Genomic DNA, 23,540 nt, shown 5'->3' on the forward strand with positions numbered 1-23,540 from the left:
TTCATACCGTACTTACTCATCGACAACAATTAGTATTTTAAGACATATAGTCATAATGTATCTAACTGTATGATTAATGTTTTTGATTTCGAGGCTACACTTGCATATATTAATATCAAAAGCGTTTTTATTGCGGTGATATAGTCCTCGTTCAATCACGGTTTTCATTTGTTTCTATAGGTTTGTTTTCTCTTAAGGCTAATTTCATAATAAACAGAGGTTTATGTCTGCTCCTTGTAGCTACTAACAGTAAATAAGTATACTCACTACTAGCTATTACAGTTTCGGTTCTTGCAGTTTGCATTTTTCTCCTAACAACTAGCAGAATAATAGGTATGAATAAGCTTGTAACAACACCTCCAATGATTGCAATGATACTATTCACATCTAAAAAGTAAATCACAGATCACAGTACGTTTATTGTATATATTTGATGTAGATTGAACGGTAGGAGAATAACGCCAAGCAAGAAAACTTTCTCGTTGCAACAACATAGTGTTTGTAGCAACATCGCATGATTTTTTGCCAAACACAGTCTTGATTATGTGAATTAAAGCATTAATATGTCACCACACAGCTTTCAACAATGACAAAAATCTGTATAGTACGCTATCATAAAATAACCATTCAAAACAATAAAAACAAACGGCCTGATTTGTAACAAAACAACAAACAAATAAATATAAGAACAGAAATCAACGACGTTAACCTCTTAACTTTAAGCTCACGAATTTGGACGTGCAAATATAGAATATGGCGGAGTTAAACATATTCATAAGCTCAAAAGGTAGTGCAACAGCACAACATTAAAATCAAACTGAAAACTCAGGAATATATGGTTAGAGTCGTCAAATAAGCACGAACCGCAATCATCCAATAAATTTAATGTGAAGACGCCATAACTAACATGATAAGTACATACTATCTAGAGGATAAAAAAACCTGTACGTTTTATGCATGTGCCTGTCCAAAGTCAGGAGCCTGTAATTCAGTGGTTGTCGTTTGTTGCTGTCTGTCATATTTGTTTTTTCGGTGATTTGTTTGTACCTTATACAGGCCGTTAGTTTTCTTTTTTGAAATGTTACGCATTTGCCGTTTCGAGCACTTTTACCGCTGACTATACCGTGTTGATTTTACACATTGTTTGAAGTTGTGCGTTGACCTCTTGTTGTTTATTTCTGTGTCATTTAGTCTCTTGATCCAAATCTCTAATTCTACTCCATAGATTTTTCTTAAAAAACTATATATTGTTGACACATAAATTTCTGTTTTAATGATATTAAATAAACATTTGGTCACCGAATTCGTTTTTTGTCTAATAATCAATTTGATACCCTGTTTGTAGTGAAAAATGTAAAAAATCAACGTTTTACGGCCTGCAACGCGATAACGTTACGATTATTTCGACGTTTTGTTGGATTTTTTCACAAAGAACGCAACTTTGAATGATGTATGCCGTAAAAACGAAGTCGGTGACCCTATCTTTATTTTGCATCATTATAACGGGAATTTATCTATCAACAACATATAGTCTTTTAAGAAAAATCTATGGAGTAAAATTAGAGATTTGGCGATTTTAAGACAAATTTTAGAAGGGTTTTCGCCGATTTGATGTGCTTTCTATACAAATGTTCACCCATTTTATAAGAATTCAAACAGTAATATTTCAAATAATAATTGAGATAAATACATTATTTTTTCGATTTTCAGTTGAAGTTCATCGAGCCAGAGTATTATGCCAAATTTTACTGAAATCTGTGACATAGCCCATTTACTGTCACTTGACCTTAAGAATATTGGATGTAAATAGTGTGAAAGCGTGACGTCGTCGATATTGATATTGATTTGTTTATATAAGACAACCTTCAACAATGAAGTTGCTTTATTGCTACTTAGATGGTGCAAAAGAAAAAAAACCTAGCAAAGCACCGATTAACAAGTTATCGCAGTAACAAACATTTAATCAACACTCAAATGCCAAACAAGATTGTGTGATGAAGACGAACAAATGTAGCCTTAAAACGATCGTACTGATGTCAAAGGACAATAACAATCAAAACCAAGGAGTAAATAAAGACTCATATGTTGAGAATAGTTCGAATTTATAACGTTACGTTTCCCGTATTTACGTTCACATGCTTGTGACGTTGCTTACACCTTGTATGGGCTTCGCCATTGTAAATATTATACGCAAAGTAAACACAACGCAAAGTACACATACGACTTTCTTAGTTTATTCCGCACATTTATGGTGCCGTGACCATTGGAAAAGATGGACAGCAAGCTGAAAGCAGTCAGAGCCGGTCACAAAAGTGCAGTAAAGAGACTTTTACGAAAAACGGAAGATGAATCAAGCTTGGACAATGAAGAAAGTGCTGAACTTTTAGAAACATTAATTCAAAAACAGAAAACTATAAGTGCATTGGACGAAGATATTATGAATTCTTTGAAGGAGGAGGACATCGAGGAGGAAATTCTAAATGCAGATGAGTACAAATTCTTTTTGAACACCAAAATACGACATTTACGGAAAACATTCGCAAAAAAAGTATGTACTGATAATGATATCCTACAGCATGATCACGCAATATCTTCTCACACTTTTGAAAACGTTAATCAAAACAGTTCTGTTCCGTACACAACACAAATGTATCCCGTCCAGCAACCTAGCAACCAAAATCACCATTTGCCGAAACTTACACTACCCATGTTTAACGGAGAAATTCTGACTTGGCAAACATTTTGGGACTCTTTTGAATCTTCCGTTCATTACAATGTAACACTCACAGACGTACAGAAATTTAGTTATTTAAAATCCCAGCTTGTTAATGATGCTGCAAGAACTATTGACGGGTTACCGCTCACAAACTCAAATTACATGGAAGCTATTAAACTTTTAAAGGAGCGCTTCGGACAATCGCATAAGATTACAAATGCTTATATGCAAGCTATGCTAGAACTTAGAGCACAACAAAATAACCTACTCAGTCTACGTGTTTATTACGACAAGTTAGAGGCTTATATAAGAGGTCTTGAATCGTTAGGCCGTTCCGGAGAATCGTATGGTGCATTACTTATTCCGATAATACTGAACAAGCTTCCGTCAGAAATACGACAACACTTAGCTCGTGAAAACGGTTCCGATAATTGGGAATTGATTGATTTGAGACGTGGAATTTTGAAAGAAATCACTATAATTGAAGCTGGACAACGCTCTTCGTTTATGGATTCAATGCAACCTACTGCAATGACCGCATCGTTTTTGACAAGCGCTGATAGAAAAGGTACACCGAGTAAAGTAGTTACATTCGATAACCGTGAGAGACAAACACAAAATATACGACAAAAACCTTGCATATTCTGCCAGAATTTACATGACCCTGCAAAATGCCCAAATGTTACAGATCACGATACACGCCTATCAATCGTCAAAGAAAAGAAGTTATGTTTTAACTGTTTAGGATCACACCGTTCCGTAGATTGTAAATCGAAATTTCGCTGCCGCCAGCACCACACAAGTCTTTGCCATGGAAATACATGTACTAGTGATCAGCAAATGTCAGTTCATGCCATAGTTGATGATAGCGAAAATACATTGATCGCCACAAGTTTTCATTCGTCTGAAGAAAAATCCCGTTCGAACGTGCTTCTAAAAACTGCCGTTGCACCAGTTGGGGGAAATCGATATGTTGATACGCACATTTTGTTTGATGAAGGAGCACAGCGCTCTTTTGTTACCGAGGAGTTAGCGTCGAAAATAGATTTAGAAATACTAGGAACAGAAACCATACATTTATCGGCATTTGGAAGTACCGACAGCAAAAACCGTCATTTGTCAAGAGCACGCGTATACGTAGAGTCGATAAACAGAACGAAAATTCCAGTTGAGGTTCTAGTAGTACCGAACATCGCCAGCCCGTTAACCAATTACATCGGTAATGGTATACGAGAATTTAAGTACCTGAAAGGATTACGTTTAGCTCATCCGTTTACAGAAGACAACTCTTCTTTTGAAATTTCCTTGCTCATCGGAGCTGATTTCTATTGGGATTTCGTAGAGGATACAATATTAAGAGGAAATGGTCCAACTGCCGTAAAGTCCAAACTTGGCTATTTATTGTCTGGTCCAATTCCAACGTCTAATCGACAACAGAGTAATGTAGGTATGTACAACATATTGACATCGCACAAACCAGAGGAGTTCAATTTAGAAAGATTTTGGGAATTAGAGTCGTTAGGAATAGATAGCAACACGACAGATGTTGAAACGGTAGATTATATGGAAACATATCAAAAGTCAGCAATCGAATTTCGAGAAAACAAGTACATAGCAAAGTTGCCATGGAAACCAGATCATGAACCCTTGCCTACCAACTTCTTTGTTACAAAACGAAGAACTGAAAACGTCATTCGAAAATTAAGTCAAGATCCCAAAATGCTTAATGTATATGGACAGATAATCAAAGATCAAGAACGCCGAGGATTTATTGAAAAGGTTAAGGATCCCGATATTAGTAAAGGTATTGTACATTATATCCCACACCATCCCGTTAAAAAGGATTCAACAACTACACCAATAAGGATAGTTTACGATTGTAGCTGCCGACAGTCATCACAGTTACCGAGTCTTAATGATTGTTTAATGAACACACCCCCGATTTTAAACGACCTTACAAAGATTTTAATCAGATTTCGATTGAACCCGGTTGCCATAGTAACTGACATTGAGAAGGCATTTTTACATGTCGGACTGCATGAACAGGACCGTGATGTCACAAGATTTTTATGGTTAGATAACCCTGTTGACCCACAAAGCGATTTAGCGACATATAGGTTCAAGTCTGTACTATTTGGAGCGACGTGTTCGCCGTTTATCTTAAACGCTGTCCTGCTAAAACACTTACAGCAAACAGAAAATGAAACTACTAAAATACTGACAAGGGATTTATATGTTGACAACATTTTATCTAGCATTTGCAATGAAACTCAAGCCGTAACTTATTTCAAGGAAGCGCGACAACTGATGTTAAATGCAGGATTTAACCTTCGCTCATGGACCTCAAACAACGAAAATGTGAGAAATCTAGCTATCAAGGAGGACGTGTTAGATACCGACAAAGAAGCAAAAATATTGGGAATGCGTTGGAATGTCGAAACGGATGAATTATCTTACGCAAAACGAGTTTTACCGTTTGTATCGTCAAATATTACAAAACGGGAAATTCTGAAAGAATCTTCAAAGATATTTGACCCGCTAGGATTTTTAAGCCCAGTTAGTATCCGAGCAAAGATTTTGATGCAAGATTTGTGGAAACAACGCTATGATTGGGACGAACCCCTACCAGAAAATCTACAGTTACAATGGAAGGATCTGGCAAAAGACATAGGAATCGTTACAAGTATGAAATTGCCTAGACAATACTTTACCGGAAATACAAACTCAAGATCACTACATGTATTTGTCGACGCAAGCATGAAAGCGTATGGAGCGGTAGCATACATGTATCTATCGAAAGGACATAGTGCCGCATTAGTGATGGCAAAAACACGCGTTGCACCCGTTAAAACGCTGACATTGCCACAATTGGAATTAATGGCCGCCGTAATAGGAGCTCGCCTAACACAACATCTAAAATCTACTTTGGAATGTACAGATGTGACACTTAGGTCGGACAGCCAAATTGTACTTCAATGGTTAAAAACGTCAAAACCGTTGAAACGCTTCGTATCAAATCGAATTAAAGAGATTAATGAATTAACGGAAGAATGCAAATGGAAATACTGCCCGACAAATTGTAACCCTGCTGATTTGCTCACTCGTGGTATAACCGCAAAACAGTTTATGGAGAACGTATTATGGAAAACAGGACCGACTTGCCTAATTCAAAATTCAGCCAACTTGGAAACACATTTACCTATTAACACAGCTTTATCCGTATTAGCAGACGACAATGAGGAGACATTAGATGAAGAAAGCAACACTGACAAAAATGATAATCTTCATTTTGGAATTGACAAAATTATAAATGTTAACAGGTATGGATCTTACAAGAAGCTTTTGCGAGTGACAACGTATGTCCAACGTTTTATTCAAAATTGTAAGACAACTAAGTCTATTAGAAACACTGGGGAAATACAACCAGATGAATTACAGCAATCAACTATATTATGGATACGATGTTGCCAAGCGACGGCATACCCCGGTGAAGTATGCGCACTCACATTAAAAAATGCGCAAAAAACTAAATTTCCACGACTTCGACAACTTCAACTTTATTTAGATGAAAACAATTTAATGAGATGTAAAGGTAGAATTCATAATGCGCCATTATCCGAATCAGCAAAACATCCTTATATTTTACCAGCAAATCACCGATTATCAGAGCTTATAGTGTTGAACTCACACGAACTAGTTATGCATTCTGGAGTTAATGCCACCGTTACACAAATCCGTCAAACATTCTGGATACCGTCTTTGCGCCAATTCACCCGAAAATTACTTCACAGATGTACAACTTGCAAAAAGGTCAACGGAAAACCGTATAGGGCACTAGACCCTCCACCATTACAAAAAATAAGACTTCAAGAAGCACCGCCTTTCACAGTTACAGGTATAGACTTTACAGCAGCGCTTCAAGTCAAGGAAAATGATGGTACATTGAAAAAAGTTTACATATGTTTATTTACGTGTGCGTCGACAAGAGCCGTGCATTTGGAGATAATACCAACTATGAACGAAGAATCTTTTTTACTTGGATTTAGACGATTTACAAGTAGGAAATCATTACCGCAGATCGTTATGTCGGACAATGCGCTTTCTTTTATTTCAGCGTCACAGGAGGTAAAACGGCTATGTGAGTCAAAGAAAATTGAAGAAGCTTTATCTTCTTTTGGAGTCGAATGGAGATCTATTCCGAAACGTGCACCCTGGTTCGGAGGGTGGTGGGAGAGATTAATTGCACTTACAAAAACAAATTTGAAAAAGACACTAGGACGTGCGTTAATCAATTTGGATATGTTACAGACATTTGTCACAGAAATAGAGAAAATTCTGAACGATCGACCACTAACATATGTTTCTACAGACATTATCGATAGTGAACCGTTAACACCCGCGCACCTGTTGTATGGACGCCGAGTTACAACATTACCGTATCCACGTACCGAAATGGACAACATTAACGAAACATATGCATTGACTGCTTCAGATATTTCAAAACGTGCTCAAAGATTATCTACTCTTATTGAACATTTTTGGAACCGTTGGAGATTTGAGTACTTAACCTCACTTCGAGAATTTCATAAAAAGACTGGAGACAATAAGATTAACATTAAAGTAGGAGATGTAGTTCAAGTGCATGACGATAAACCGCGAATTAAATGGAAAACAGCAGTAGTGGAGGAAGTTGTTACTGGTAACGATGGTTTAGTGCGTTCGGCGATAATCAGAACGAACAGTGGCCAGACTTCACGTCCGATCGTCAAACTTTATCCGCTAGAGATCAACGAAGATGAACTATCAAATACATCAGAGGAGACGAAAGAAGTCGATACCAAAAGAACACTGCCTATGCGAAAGGCAGCAATGCGTGCAAAGGAGAACATTAAATTTTGGACAAATTCTTAGAGGACATTAAATTTTGTGTCCGATTTTCAAATCGTTACAGAGACTGTAATTGCCCATCATATTTTAAATCATATTTTTCGTTTCAATTATGAACATTTAAAGTAATAGTCTATTGTTTAATACATAAATACACTTTGCGGGCCCCAGTATGTTGAGAATAGTTCGAAGTTATAACGTTACGTTTCCCGTATTTACGTTCACATGCTTGTGACGTTGCTTACACCTTGTATGGGCTTCGCCATTGTAAATATTATACGCAAAGTAAACACAACGCAAAGTACACATACGACTTTCTTAGTTTATTCCGCACATCATAAAAACCAATGGACATTTACATCAACAGTTATAAATAATAAATAAGAAACCACACGAACTCCATCAAAAACCGGGAGTGAAATCAGGTGCTCCGGAAACGTAAGCATTTCCTGCAGCGTATACGGCACCCGTCGTGTTATTTCTTTTTTCAGTTCAGTAATGATGGAAGGTTATTATGACTGAGGAAGAACATAAGATATAATTTATGACACACGTTTGTCATAATGGCCAATCAGCTTATGATGGCGACAATACAATTTCTTGAGTGATGACATTAATTTGATTGATTCATAGCCCTGTCTTAGCAACTTTTGAAAAAGCAGTATTCCTTGTTCAACAAAATCTACGTACTTTGAGCTAGATCTAAAGTAACGTATCAATTAAGACACATATTCTCCATATGCTGGTGCTGCTGAGATGTTGCTGCACAGAAATAGAGAGTTGAATATATGAAAATTAAAATGATCCCGTTTGTCATAACTTTTGTTATTCAACCTACCATCAGTCGTCATTTAGTGAAAAAGGTCTAAAAATGAAGCAGATTTATATGTTTTGGTAGTATCTTTAATTTCTAGTATTCATGGATATATGTAAGTGCTCACTGAATCTATTATTATCAAGAGACAGTACATCATCAATATACCGAAAGGTGAAATTAAAAGACTGAGCGATTTTTTTTCTCCTTTTTGTACAAGCCCTTGGATAAATTTGGCTTCATATGCATATAAAAACAAATCTGCAAGTAGAGGAGCACAATTGGTACCCATTTGGATATCAATATTCTGTTGGAAGACCAAACGTCCAAATTCAACAAATATGTTTTAAATCAAAAAGTCCAGCATGGCAGTGATATCCTCTTCGGTGTATATTTTCCTTGACTCTGTCGAGCGTTAAGTTTAGTATGTGTAATAGTGGTATAAAGAGTTGAAAATCAAAAATTTTAATGTTGGTACAATGTTTTAATGATTGAGATAATAAATTCACCAATAACTCTTTTGAATTTTTCAGTATCCACATCTGATTAACACCACTTCTTGAATATGCCTTTTCGGAATATTGCTGAAGTCCTTCTTTGACTACAGTGAGTATGGCAGTAAGAAGAGGGACGAAAGATACCAAAGGGACAGTTAAACTCATAAATCTAAAACAAACTGACAACGCCATGGCTGAAAATGAAAAAGACAAAAAGACAAATAATGTTACACATGACACAACATAGAAAACTAAAGAACAAACAACACGAACTTTAGAAAGGGGTTAAGTGGAACACTCTGAATAACCTGCACTATTCATTTCCTTATAAGGATTCCTGTGAAGCTAAGCAATCCAATATAAGGATGGAAGATCCTGGTCTTCATTCTTTGATTAACGCCAAAGGAGATTAGAACCATTTTGTGGTTTTCCAGGATCTATTCGTCATAAGCGTACTAAGTGTATATGTAAGTGTAGGACTTCCAAGTGTGTTATTTAGCCCGATTTCATGCAGTCAATGTATTGTTTCTTGCAAACAAATAAAATATTGTTGGAGGCTTTGTCAGCTGGAACATTAGTCATGGATGCACGACAGCTCCTCTATGACCTGAGGATCTTTAAAGCATTGGTGCTCATTGACCCTTTAAGCTTACTTACTATTATCTGAATCAATGACCTTACTGATTTAACCCACTCCGAAAGAGTGTCGAACTCAAACTGTTCTCTTTTTACCCAGTCTTTTGCATAACCCACAACAGAATCCATGAGTAGTTAAAAGTTCTGCTTTTAATTGATTGGCTGTGGCTCTCTGTATTTCGGGCCTTTTGACAAAAGTTGTCTTAACTTGTAGTTACTGATTATGTTTAGGTATCCAAAATTACATGGCCAGCAGTATTATACACGAATTGGGAATGCGAACAAGCACAATCAGGTGGTTGAGCTTTGGTGTCATCAATATTTAGATCCTGCAACACATTTTTGTGATAACATTTTTTAGATGCAACAGGATTGGTGTAGGAATACGATACTTTAGAAGAAAAGTGGTCCTTGAAGTAAGAAGGAATGTTGTTTTTCACTCTTTTATGGTGAAGAATATTACTTATATTTAAAGCAATAATACCCTTGTTTGTGAACTTCAAATTGAAGAATGAACGTTTTTGCAGTTCCACCGAATGTTCAGAAACGGGTCTGAATAATCTATTGTAAGCAATATCCATTACCATGGCAACTATTTTATACTTCGTAGATCGACTATCTGTAGTGTGACATTTTTCACACGCTTTTAATAGAATGATTTAGCTTTGAGGTCATCAATATTTAGATTCTGCAACACTGTTTTTGTGATTTAAGTTTTTAGATGCAATCGGATTGGTGTAGGAATACGATACTATAGAAGAAGAATGAGCCTTTTACCTCTTTTTTTTTTTGAAGAGTGGTCCTTGAAGTAAGAATGAATGTTACTTTTTACTCTTTTATGGAAAAGAATATTACTTATATTTATAGCAATTATACCCTTGTTTGTGAACTTCAAATTGAAAAATGAACGTTTTTGCAGTTCCTCCGAATTTAAATGCAACAGGGTAGGTGTAGGAATACGATACTATAGAAGAAGAGTGATCCTTAAAGTAAGCAAAAATTGGCAGATCGGACATAATTTGACATAATATACTGACTACATTAAGGACTGACTATATTAAAAAATATCCCATGAGACTGTAGAGATAACAATAACTTTACCTGGTGTAGCCGTGCTTAAAATGTTAGGCATTTCTCTTCTCAAAATTATTGAATGGAATTAAACGTGTTATCAGCAAAATCTGTCTTTTTCTCCAATAGGCTATTTACAAACAATTGATCTAATATGTATGTCGGCAAGTTTGTGAAATTATTAGGAGTGGCAATTCTCACCTTTCATATCTTCAGTTTCATTGGTAAAACGTAATATGGACTCGTAAACTGTCCAGTTTTAAGGTAATTTAAGTTACTGTACACATTCATGCACGGTCTGATTTAATCAGTACACTCGTATGAAAAGCATAACCAGTTTGAAATTCAAATAATAATAACTTAATCCAATCAAATTGCGTCAGATTCAACAAAAATGACCGGTCCACAGCATAAAAAGTAATAGGGGTAAACTAGGTAAGGAGAAAATAACAGATATGTTAAGTTGATATTTATGCAATTAGGAACATAATTTTGTCATCCAAAAGTTTTGTTCTAATATCAAAAAAATATGTCGTTCTTTATTTGTAAAGTTTTGGGATTTTTCATTTGAGTATTTATTATAAATTAAGGTGATAAAAAGATTGGGCTTCAAAAGTTTACCTAATCATTGACTTTGTACATTCTTCCTTTATTAACATTTACTGTTTCACAAATAATATGTTATTTCAAAGTAAAAATCATTTCTTTAAATGTTTAAAAAAAACATTCTTATTGATACAGCGGTAAAGTGAATTGAAATGAACAGTGGTATATCAAGCATCGAATTCCCACACACTGTAGCTTGCACTTTGTAAATACAGTTGTTTCTATAACACGCCTCTTTTGGGGAGATCTTGAATATTCATAGAAATTTTTTTTGTTTACATACTGGTTCCCAGTAATGCTCTCTTTGTTCCATCCCACAGAGATATAACTTGGAAATGTTTCCAGCAAATATACACGTGCATATTGTTTACATTGAAATCTGTGGTAACCTTTTATTCGAGGTAGGGGTAGTTAAGAAATTTAGTTTAAAGTATGAGAAGTTCAGGGCATATACACGTTGAAAATATGCTGCACAGCCCTATATTTTGACCTTTGAAAAGAAATTGTGGTGCATATGAACTTTCAATTCTAGGATAAGATTTTTTTCTAAACCTCTTGATAAAAGTGGTACAGTTTTAGCCGTAAAAGGAGTTCCTATGGGAAACTACATTGTCAATATTTACAGAGATGCAACCTATATAGGGTGAAAAGGTGACCATTCAGAATTTGACCAAATTTGCTTTACTTCATAGATTTAAAAGAAATTAACTCAAATATGAAGTTTTATAAATATTTAATGAAGATTGATAGAGTCCTGGGCCTTAAATATGATAACTCAGCATACATTCACAGTTTACAGTATGCCTAGTTTACTTAAAGTCATGGAAACAAAATTAATTCATAATATTTGCATATTTGTAAGTTAGCTTGTTAAGACCTGCTTATATTTACTCTTCGCAGTCATTGCAACTCATAGATCCTTGCTGAATATTATTTATGGAGTACTTGTGTCCTTTCGATAACCCAAAAGTAAGCTGCAACACCTACATCTCTTTTTTTTGTCACCACCACATAATAAATACAAGCTAGAAAAACAATAATATCTCAAGAAAACTTACAGTAGTGTGTTCTATCCTGAATATGTACTAAATATTCTAAATTGCTAGAAACAGCAAAATGATTTAGGAAATTGGAGGCCCCAGGGGCAAAATACATAGAAAAATTGCCTATCCCTGGGTCACAAAACAAATAATTTAATTTGTAAATGCTATGATTTTATGATTTTAAAGTTCTTGATATAGAAAACAATAACTATGCTTGGAAGTTATGCAAACATCAGATGTTAGCAGTCATCTCTCCAACATTTGAAGTGAGTTTATGTCTCAGACTGGTATCTGCATACATACAACTATTGCAAATGTGGCTTTGTTTGAACACTTCTAGTATATATATACTTTAATCAACAAATAGGCATAATATGATGTGGACTGGAGACAAAGGCTGGATTTGATTCTTTATATAATCTTGAATGTTGTAATGAGTGACTGTTAAAGATTACATTTATAGTATTCTGATATGTTTAAATATGTTATCAGTTTTTAAAAGGTCCTCTAGGCATTTTTTATCAGAAAATATGCAAAATAGGGTAAGCTGGCAATAATTAAAGTCTTGTTTTCAAATTAAAAAAAAATTGAAACAGGGGAGGGGGTATACAATGTATAGTAAAGCAAAACTTAGAGTATACACAGTGATTTCCTTAAGGCTATAATTCTGATAAATGAGTATTAATGTGAGAAAAACTGATTTTAAAGAGTTTTCTATTTGAATAAATGTTTGTATAGCAATCTTATAATCAAATACCTAGTTTAGAGTCTGTAGTATGCGATTCATGATGACCACGGTTGTCATGTCTTTGTGTACCGTCGAAGCCATTCTTAACATTCCACATATATGCACGTAAACATTCAGCTAATGGTGAACATTTATAGCAGTATTCTAATGACAACAAAGCTATACCAGGTGAGTCCACGGGTAATTGACAGACTCCATTAGTTGTGCCAAGAGTTTCAGTTGTTGGGTCTCTCTGGGAAACGTCGTTTCCAATTGTAGGAAGTAAATAGACAACTATTTCCAGCCTCAATCGAAAAAAATCGTTATACGTTGCAATTTCGTAAGGTGCATCAACGTTAATGATTACAAGTGACTTGAAAGGCAAACAATCCACTGGTTTCACATTACACCCTACCAGATAAGTCTGAAAAGCACAAATACAAGTTTAGAATTCAAAATCTCTAATGTGCAAGTCTTTATTTCATACAGTAATCAGGATTTTTCACCATTCATTTTTTTATATTCTGCTAATGACACACAAGTTGATTCAACTCTAAATTAGAAAAAAAAAGAGTCTATCTTAAATTGAGGGTAAATTATATGGCCTTCCAAACACCGTTTCGATCCCTACCGTCACTGAAGAGAAATATGATGTCAAAATCTAGATCAGGTGTACAAAAAAAATATTGACACCTTGTGTTTGTGGCATAAAATCTTGGCCACAAGTTTATCGTTTTCTGTTTAGTATTCTACTTAAATTAAGATCCATTTTGTTACAGCTCGTGATCAATTTTATTTGGCAATCGCCAATTACAATCAGCAGGGTTTAAGAACATCGGTTGTTCGACCTGTTAGTCAAATGCGTTTTGTTTAAATATACTTTTCACTTTTTTGGTCTTTTGGAAAATGTTGTTTGTGCTGTATTTAGACCCTTCTACAACGGAATTTGTTTAACATGCACATGTATAAAAATTGCGGTTTTTATCCAACGCAATCATAGGTCTGAAACTAGTTTTCAATTTAGACTCAGTAGCAAAACTACAATTGCATGAACTCACGAAGAACTAACAGGAAACCGGCTCGGACGTCGCCCAGTATGAAAAGGTCCGAAACAGACGTCACCATGGACACGGTGTCGTCTGATACGGCAGGTGTCCCCTCATCACCAGACATGACAAATATCCCAAACACGGCTCATTCAGATCATCATCCTAGTGACAACAGCAATATCACACATATACAGCCTTGTTCAGTTCTTCTTAAAGACATTTTGGTTTTTGATGACACAGTACAACACTGTCGCATTTCAAAATGTGAGACCAAAGGCTGCAAAACTTGTGCTATTTTAATTACAGATGCTGAATTCACTAGCAATTTGACGAAGAAGTCATATTTTACCAGAAGTTACGATGATCTGAATTGTAAATCGATAAATGTCGTCTACGGATTAGAGTGCAACCTTTGCGGATTGGTATACGTCGGTGAAACGAAAGGAAGGCTAAACAAACGTATGTGCGGTCATAGATCAGACATTAACTTCAAAGCTAACGACATTCTATACCAGCATTTCAATCAGCCCGATCAATGCATCGTTTCTATGACAGTTCGAATTATCGAAAAAAAATATACCATAGCTCGAACAATCCTAATCTTTCAACGACTCTCCGTAGATAAAAAAGAAGACTACTGGATTAGACAATTGAGAACTGCAACACCGTATGGCTGCAATGACAAAATTGATGGTATAGGTATTATATCTAGTCCTTCGTGTAACTCGGTGAATGTGATGAATATTTTCAACTCGACTCCTGGACGTAGACGTAGTCATGGCCATTGTCATTATACATCACCCTCTCTGCATGATGTCTCTATTAATGAATTGGTGCCATGCATACACAAACCGTTAGGTAGTCATCACATTCGCACGAAACTTTATTCGTTACCCTTTCAAAACTTCATTCTCTTTTCAATTTATGTTTGGAATCCACTGTTACAAACCCTCATTCAAACCAATACAAACTACAAGCTATAATTTCGGATATTGCTTGTCACAGACTTTTCAAGCCAGTTCGCATTGGAAAAGATGAAAAAGAGAAAAGATCTTTTCTAAATCTTTCCTTTGCCAATAAAGGTCTCGATGGCGTCAACCTAGGCAATATCCTTCATCTTAAATTAGTTCAATCGAAAATACCTCCTTATTTCAAAGACCAGTCTGTACCAATACTTTCTTATACCTATACCAAACCTATTGCAACTAAAATTTTCAATTACAAACGCGTTTTGCAGGATCTCGATATCGACGACTTCAAGTCTAAACCTCCTGATTGCACTTATGCTAGTTCCCAATTCACATATAATCCTGCTGGCCACGTTATTACCAGTGACCTTAACATTGTAAATAACACTTCTCTACGAAACTTGTTATCGAAAGGTCCGAAATATCGTGAACCTAAATCCATCAATTGGAAATACAACTTTAAAATTTTGATGGATTCAGTCGAGGATTATGCCAGGCAATGGGATAAGCGCGAGAAGGAAGACGAAGACACTCTATCCGAATGGATTAACGCAGTGAGGTCGTTAATACAAATCAGAATTAAGAAACTGAATGGGTCCATCAATGCCCATGCTACGTCAATCTTCAAAGATCCAAATGTTGCTAAACACCTATCTGACCTCCATGATAAATATGTTGTTGTCCCCGCAGACAAAGCCCCAAATAGCATCGTTTTTGTCTGTAAAAGTCATTACATTAATTGCTTGATAAACGAATTAGGTATAGACAATTCACTTGGAAACCCAACATATACCCTCACGACACTTACCAAAGAGGAAATCGTGGATAATCATAGGTCTGTTCTTTGTTCCTTTGGTATTTCAACCAAAGATGAAGAACTAGATCTTCCATCACTGTATTGGATACCTAAACTACATAAGTGTCCTTACAAACAACGGTATATTGCTGGGTCTTCCAAGTGCTCCACGAAACCCCTTTCTAAATTATTAACATCCATTTTATCAGCAATCAAAGACGGACTTCAAAGTTATTGTGAAACTGCCTATTCTAGAGGTGGCGTGAATCAGATGTGGATACTTAAAAATTCCAAAGATCTTTTAGAGTACATACAATCTAACTCTCTTTCATCTTGTAACAATATTAAAACATTTGACTTTTCTACTCTTTACACAAGTATTCAACATTCCAAGCTAAAAGACAAATTAAAAGAGTTGGTATTACTTTGCCAAATAAAAAAGAATGGCCAACGTAGATACAAGTATATTGTCTTAGGGAGGGATAAATCCTACTTTGTAAAGAATCATTCTGATTCAAACAAAAAATTCTCTGAAACCGATATTATCAAGATGCTTGATTTCTTGATTTCAACATATGTGTTACGTTCGGTGGTCGTGATCCCAATGGGAACAAACTGTGCCCCTCTACTTGCTGACTTGTTTCTTTATTATTATGAGGCTGACTTCATGCAGGAACTTCTTATGAAGAAAGATAAGAAGTTAGCAATATCCTTTAACTCTACTTTCCGCTATATAGATGACGTTCTTTCACTAAACAATTAAAAATTTGGTGACTATGTGGATCGCATCTATCCCATCGAATTGGAGATAAAGGATACTACAGATACAGTAAAGTCGGCCTCATATCTTGACTTACATCTAGAAATTGACAACGAAGGTCGGTTGAAAACAAAACTTTACGACAAAAGAGATGATTTCAGCTTTCCAATTGTGAACTTTCCATTTCTAAGTAGCAACATTCCAGCAGCACCTGCATACGGGGTATATATCTCCCAATTGATACGATATTCCCGTGCTTGCATTTCCTATCATGATTTTCTTGATAGAGGGTTACTGCTTACAAGGAAGCTATTAAACCAAGGCGTTTTTAATAAACTAATTATGGAAAAACTGCTGTTTTCTAATTGAAGCTCGATATCTATTTGTGATTTTACCGCACTCAAATATATATGGTCCCATTGCTTTTCTTGGTGAATTTTGGGGGGTTTTCACGATACCTGACGATTTGGCAGAAAACTTTCCCTAATTTTGAGCCACATTAAAAAAAATATTGACATAATGATAACCGGTACATTAAAAAACTCAAATGGATTAAAACTACTATTGAAGATTCAGTATCAGATTTATACAGTATGTATAGCAAATATGCATAGCCTGTACAATGCCATTGTTTGTCACTTAAAGAATCGTTCACTGTGAACTTTTCAACACTTAACACAATATTTTAAAGACTGAAATGCTGTAAACAAAGTTCAAAGTTTTCGATGAGGTCAGGGTTTAAGACATTAAAAACTCATGAAGATATGTAGACGAAAGAGGCATGAACATCTTCAAGATTCTCTAAAAAATCATTATTTCTACGATATATATCCTGAAATTAGCACATTGATCGCCGGTGTATAGTATAATGTGCAATCATACCACATCTCCTCATCTTATCCAAAATGTTATGCTTTTTTTTAATGAAACAGTTGTTGGTAAGTAGTGTTTCACGAAACCCCAAAACATTCGAATTTGATTATAAACGTAGACATACTTCTTTAAAGGGTCTCGGTGGCCGAGTGGTCTAAGAAGTTACTTCTGTAATCACTAGCCAGTCAACACTGAGGTTATGAGTTCGATCCCCGCTCGTGCGGGTGCACTCGTTTTCAACCTTAATTTCTCCTTTCAATGTTGATCTCTTTATTATTTTCATTCTGAATGTCTTCACTTGCAGGACTGAATGTCCAGCCAAAAGGTTTCAACTTTCAAGATTTACAGCCGATTTCATTGAGTGCATGTGTAGCCTAAGGTAAAATCTTTGGTAAGCTTGCTTGTCAGCTGAACCGTGAAGTCATTATTATGTCAGGTTTACTACCCTCCTTTCGAAGTAGCATAGTCCATCAGACAGATAGATTGGTAATCTGCTGGACTAGTATATTCTTAAAGGAGGGTAGTTAACCTGACCTAACAATGACTTTATGGTTCATCTAACAAGCAAGCTAACTATATATTACCTTTGACTTCACACTCAATGAAATCGGCTGTAATATTCAACCTTTCCGGTATGGAATAAATATTTGAAATCACTAAAAAAATCTTATTTATTGCATTAGGGACATTTAACTGTAGTACTAGTAGTGCAATTTGTGTCTTCAATAGCGAGAGAGAGGGAAAACGAGTTCAACTACCGTTTTTGGTGAATATTCAACAACTACCCTAATTGTTTTTAAAGTAGCAAGAAATGTTGACTAAGTCCAAAAATCTGACATTTTTAAGTATTTGAAGAATAATAAAAATCCTAAGGCAATGCATGCTTCAATTATGTGTACAATAAACCTTATAAAATTATGTATTAAAGCTGTATCTCAAAAACTGTAGGAGGATAACCGACTGTTTATATATATAGCATGTACCAAAAATACCGGACATTTAAAGAATATTTTATAAAAAAAATCAAAACCCTGTAGACATACACACCTCTATTATGAATACAAGCTTTTTAGGTCAAAAACTGAAGGAGATAGCTAGACGTATATATGTCCGGACAGAAACAGACCAATGGACGGACAGATCTAAATTCACGAACGTGCTCGACATTTTGAGGGGAGGGGGGAATGTGAAATAGAATTAACAGGACATAGTGTACATGTACATTCAAGAGCTAGGTCAGAAGTACCAGTGCACTCAAGGAATCGTTATATAGGTTTGGCATGAAATTTTGTCACTTACATAGAACTCCAGACAAAACAAAATACACATTCGAAATGGCAAACAAATACACATGTTTTTCGCTCATACTTCATAAGTTTGTTTGCCATGGGTCTTATCCAATTTGTATTTGTGCAAGTAAAATATGTTAAAAGTAATTTTGCTATAGCATGTTTTATTTGATAATCCATATAGGATCTGTTCAATTGATGCTACATGTGTACTTTTATTTTATGATCACAGCTTGTCAAAAGAGTGCTCTGACACATATATATGAAAAATCATTAGTGTACCGATATACATATGAATAGGCTGGAAATACATAATTTACAGTATAGTATAAGTGTAGTTAACTTAATTTATTTTATCTTAATTTAATATATAGAAGATGCGGTGTGAGTGCCAATGAGACAACTCTCCATCCAAATAACAATTGTAAAAAAAAATAAACCATTATAGGTCAATGTATAGCCTTCAACACGGTTTTTATATTAACATTTTATACTTTGAATTTAATACTGACTGCATGAATTTTTGTTCATAATACTTCCATAATTCAAGTAACTACTACATGCTATATTATGGACAACGCACATGTTAAGTTTTATAGCTTAATGTGTCCAAATATGTGCACGAAATAGATATGATACATACATATATTTTTCTGTAGATGGTTAAATAGAAAACTTCAAAGTGCAAAATATATAAGTTTTGATGAAATGATTTACTTCAGAACTACTAAAAGAGTTTGAATATATTGAGAATTTATTATAAAATTCATTTGTAAGATTTCGTTGAATATTTGAAAATTATAATGAATAAAAATTAATTCACCATATTTCAAGGGACACAACACTGTATTTGGCTGCACAGTGTTAGACTATTTTGATCATTATGGGTCTAATTTCACGTACAACATATTTCTTTAAGAGAGTGACATGTCTTGATGACTGCATACGTCGTAAACAATCCGTACGTGATATTCTGATCAATTATGGATCCCGGAATAATTTCGTACCCTTGCCGTTCACTTTGACGTCTTATAATGACTTGTCAAAATATGTAAACAGTCGGATTATTTTTCAAATTTTTAGACATGAGTGCCAACGTAAACCACCATGATATTTTATTATTTGAAAGATTCATAAGAGTACAATTGATGGTTGAAAATTTCAAGATGGTCTACGTTGGCGCTGATGTCAAATTTTGTCTCCGAACATGACGAAATTGTAGATTATTTACACTTTTCGTCGTTTAAGGCTTTTCAAGGTCTCAGTTTGAACATATTTGAGTATATAACACCTAAAAATAAGGTTTTACATGGACGAGCAGATACTTTAGTTCATTACACAGCCGTGATGGGTTTCAACAACAAAGTTTAAAAATTCTGGAAAAAGGGGGGCCAGAAACGGCCCTTATCATACCTTGTCCTTTGTGCTTGCATGAAACTTCATTCATAATGCTTTTCAGAAGAAAATATGTATATAAAAGATGTAATAACCAATCACAGAGAGCCATCTATTTTTATCTCTATGTCATGTTCTTTCATAAAATGGCTGTGCCCATGTAATTTTATTTGGTACATTGTAACCATTATGATACCTCTGGCAATGAGGGTCGATTGAAAACAAAACTTTACTACAAAAGAGATGATTTCAGCTTCCATGGTAAACTTTCCTTTTCTATGTAGCAACATTGAAGCAGCGCCTGCATACGGATAATACTTCTTCCAATTGATACGATATTCTCGGGCTTGTATTTTTAGATAATGATTCCTTTCATAGAGGTTTGCTGCTAACAAGTTATAAACCAAGACCGTTACGGAACATACCTTTCACAGATGATAGCGGATATTTTCCTTATCTCGTAACTACAATACTGTTCCACGAATGTAACCTACCGTATTAGATTATGTATCGTGTTTGAAATAACACAAGCAACACGACAGGTACGTCATATGAAGCAGGATCTGATTACCTTTCTAGAGCACCAGAGATCACCCCCAGTGTTTGGTGGTGTTCCTGTTGCTTTGTCTTCAGTTTTTAATGTTGTGTCTTGTGTACCATTGTCACTTTCGTTTTAAGTCATGGCGTTATAAGAATATTTTCGATATATAAATATATGAATTTGAATGTCCCTCTGGTATCTTTCGCCCCTCTGTTTTAAAGAGAAACAATCTGTTGTCTGTCCTATTGATAATTCATTGACCGTGACGTTTTGTTTTCATTAAATTCAGCTTCATCTGAAGAATTTATATGTATGTGTGAACATTTTATCAAATAACATTGTTTGTCGTCGGATATGTTATGGTAACGTTTATTTTTATTTTTCTTGAATCAAAATTAGGCTCAAATATGTTATCAAGAATTATTTTCAATTTGTGGAAAACTTCAATTGCTGTTTTTTTATTTTCTTTACGCTGATCAGATATCTCTAAAACTAGGTATTCAGACAAAGAAAATGCATGTTCTTCATTTAATTAAATAAGATATATGGTTTGAGATGTAGTTCAAACTTAAACAATGATAATATAAATTCATAAATACCTTGACAGCGTCATCTCCTACAGGCCTGTTTATAAATTTTAAGGTTACATTTTTGTCGCATGGAATATTGTTTATATATATTGCAAGACACATTTGCTCGATATTAGTTTCCTTGTGAGGCCTTACACTTATACTGCAATCTTCGATTATACCTCCTTGCCATGTTATCACGGCTTCGTCTGACTCATTTCGTAGAAAAATCGTCCGTAACGGTTTAGAGCAATGTGATTTATCTGTCAAACTTCCTGTAAAGATAGGAAAAACATGTTATGTATACAAAAATTACATGAGGATTGGGTTAATGCAGTTAACTCACAAAGTTTATGAATATTTTTTTTCAATACATGCAAATTTAATTTTTGAGGTAGATAACTCCAAGATGTCAAATGAACGCTTTGATTTAAATCAGCCAAAAATGAAATTATTTATTAGTATTAGACTAATTTGTTCTAATAATCAAACCTAATATTCAGTAGTTGTTCTTATCCTTAATAGTTCCACAATTACCCTTCTAAAGAAATCAAAATCAAAGTAAGGTGATTATTCATTAGTATTAGTAGATAAGTATGTAATAAATATGTAGAAAATAAAAATAATCATAAAAAAGTATAATCAGTCGTTGTCTTCGGGAAATACCTGAATACATATAATAGAATAAAAAGAAAGGTCAAATATGAACAACAAAACAAAAAGGGATCCTAACCGTATGAAAGATAATAAGGGTACGTTATCCTATCAAATATGATCGCACCTATATTATCTTCAGGTAAAAACCTTAAACACGTATCCTAATATTTGGTGAGTGTTCAATAAGTGAAGAAAACTTAAGTCTTGTTCTTTTGATTTGTAGATTAAAAAGGGACTGCATCTGCTAGAAGTTTTTAATGTACGGTGTATCTAGATTTTATGACAAGTAAATAGTCACCTCTGTGTTGTAGTTATCGAAACATGTAAAGGTTTATCAGAAATGTCAGTGTAGTTAATGCTATCTTGTAGTGAACTTGATATTTTTGAATATTCTTTGGAAATTAAAAAAAAAGACAATCTAACCAGAACGATATTGACTTACATCTTGACTATTACTTATAAAATTTAATTTGTCATAATCTATTCATTACCCAAACCTCTTCTCGTGGTTATTAATACTGGCTGGAACATGAATATCACCTTTCGCTAGCTTTACACTAATATAAGATATGTGTATAATTCTAGAATAATTAAATAAGTGTACTCTTTTCAATTTTGAAATAGGTAACACGTACCTTGTTACTAATAACTTAAAAATTCAAATAAGCCATACTCACGGAACTGTATAAATGCAAAGTACTTCTCATTCGCCAGAGCTAAGAAGAAAAACAGCACCGAATACTTTGTAGACATAATTGATGTTGTTTACCAAACTGCTGAAAATAGTAGCAATTGTATTTATTATACTTGGAAATGAATGATCAAGAATGTATAATTACAAAGATAACTGGTTCCTGCCTTGCAACAATTAAATAATTTAACTCTAATGCAATGTACGTACCCCACGATGACGCGTTTTTAATTGCCATTTCACAAGAAAACGTGCAGATGAATTAAGAGAGAAAAGCAATCCATATATTGTTATCATTTGTTCTAAATGTATCACGCAATGGGGACACCATACCATGGAATGTTTCTGTATGGATATGCAATGCTGGTTTTGGATTTATTTCCAACGTACATGTACATGTAAAATCTCATTCTGTATTAGTTTCAACTGGTTGCATTAGTTTTTGCAACATAACAATTCTGTTATTTATAAGCAAATAGTTCCTAGAAGTTCAAGAGAATATATTAACAAAATCAATTTATATGCAAAAAATAAAAAATGCTTTTAATTTAAGTAATTAAGCAAATTGGACATTATAATTCTATAAACATTAAAATCAGAGACACAGCGCATATATATGGACAAAGTTTGAGATTACCTTTTCTTACAATTTCTGAGGGTATCACCAGCCCAGTAGTCAGCACTTCGGTGTTGACATGAATATCAATTATGTGGTCATTTTTATAAATTTCCTGTATACAAAACTTTGATTTTTTCGTAAAACTAAGGATTTTCTTATCCCAGGCATAGATTACCTTAGCCGTATTTGGCACAACTTTTTGGAATTTTGGATCCTCAATGCTCTTCAACTTTATATTAGTTTGGTTTATTAATATTTTGATTTGAGCGTCACTGATGAGTCTTATGTAGACGAAACGCGCGTCTGGCGTACTAAATTATAATCCTGGTACCTTTG

At 34.6% G+C, this 23,540-nt stretch overlaps 1 protein-coding gene across 3 annotated transcripts in view; it reads right to left on the minus strand.

Moving 5' to 3' along the window:
- The window catches only part of LOC134706820 (uncharacterized), a 28,241-nt gene that overhangs the window by 480 nt on the left and 4,221 nt on the right, over positions 1-23,540 (minus strand). For 2 of the 3 annotated variants that reach the window (XM_063566118.1, XM_063566120.1), the window contains 4 exons: positions 22,572-22,670; positions 21,268-21,512; positions 13,028-13,421; positions 268-387 (listed from right to left, as the gene is read on the minus strand). In XM_063566118.1, coding sequence (XP_063422188.1) covers positions 268-387; positions 13,028-13,421; positions 21,268-21,512; positions 22,572-22,647 — 835 coding nt within the window. In that variant the 5' untranslated portion in view covers positions 22,648-22,670. The remainder of the gene's footprint in view (positions 1-267; positions 388-13,027; positions 13,422-21,267; positions 21,513-22,571; positions 22,671-23,540) is intronic. The other variant, XM_063566119.1, reaches the window with a different exon arrangement.

The sequence above is a fragment of the Mytilus trossulus genome, chromosome 2 (genome assembly GCF_036588685.1).
Source record: "Mytilus trossulus isolate FHL-02 chromosome 2, PNRI_Mtr1.1.1.hap1, whole genome shotgun sequence".
Lineage (NCBI taxonomy): Eukaryota > Metazoa > Mollusca > Bivalvia > Mytilida > Mytilidae > Mytilus > Mytilus trossulus.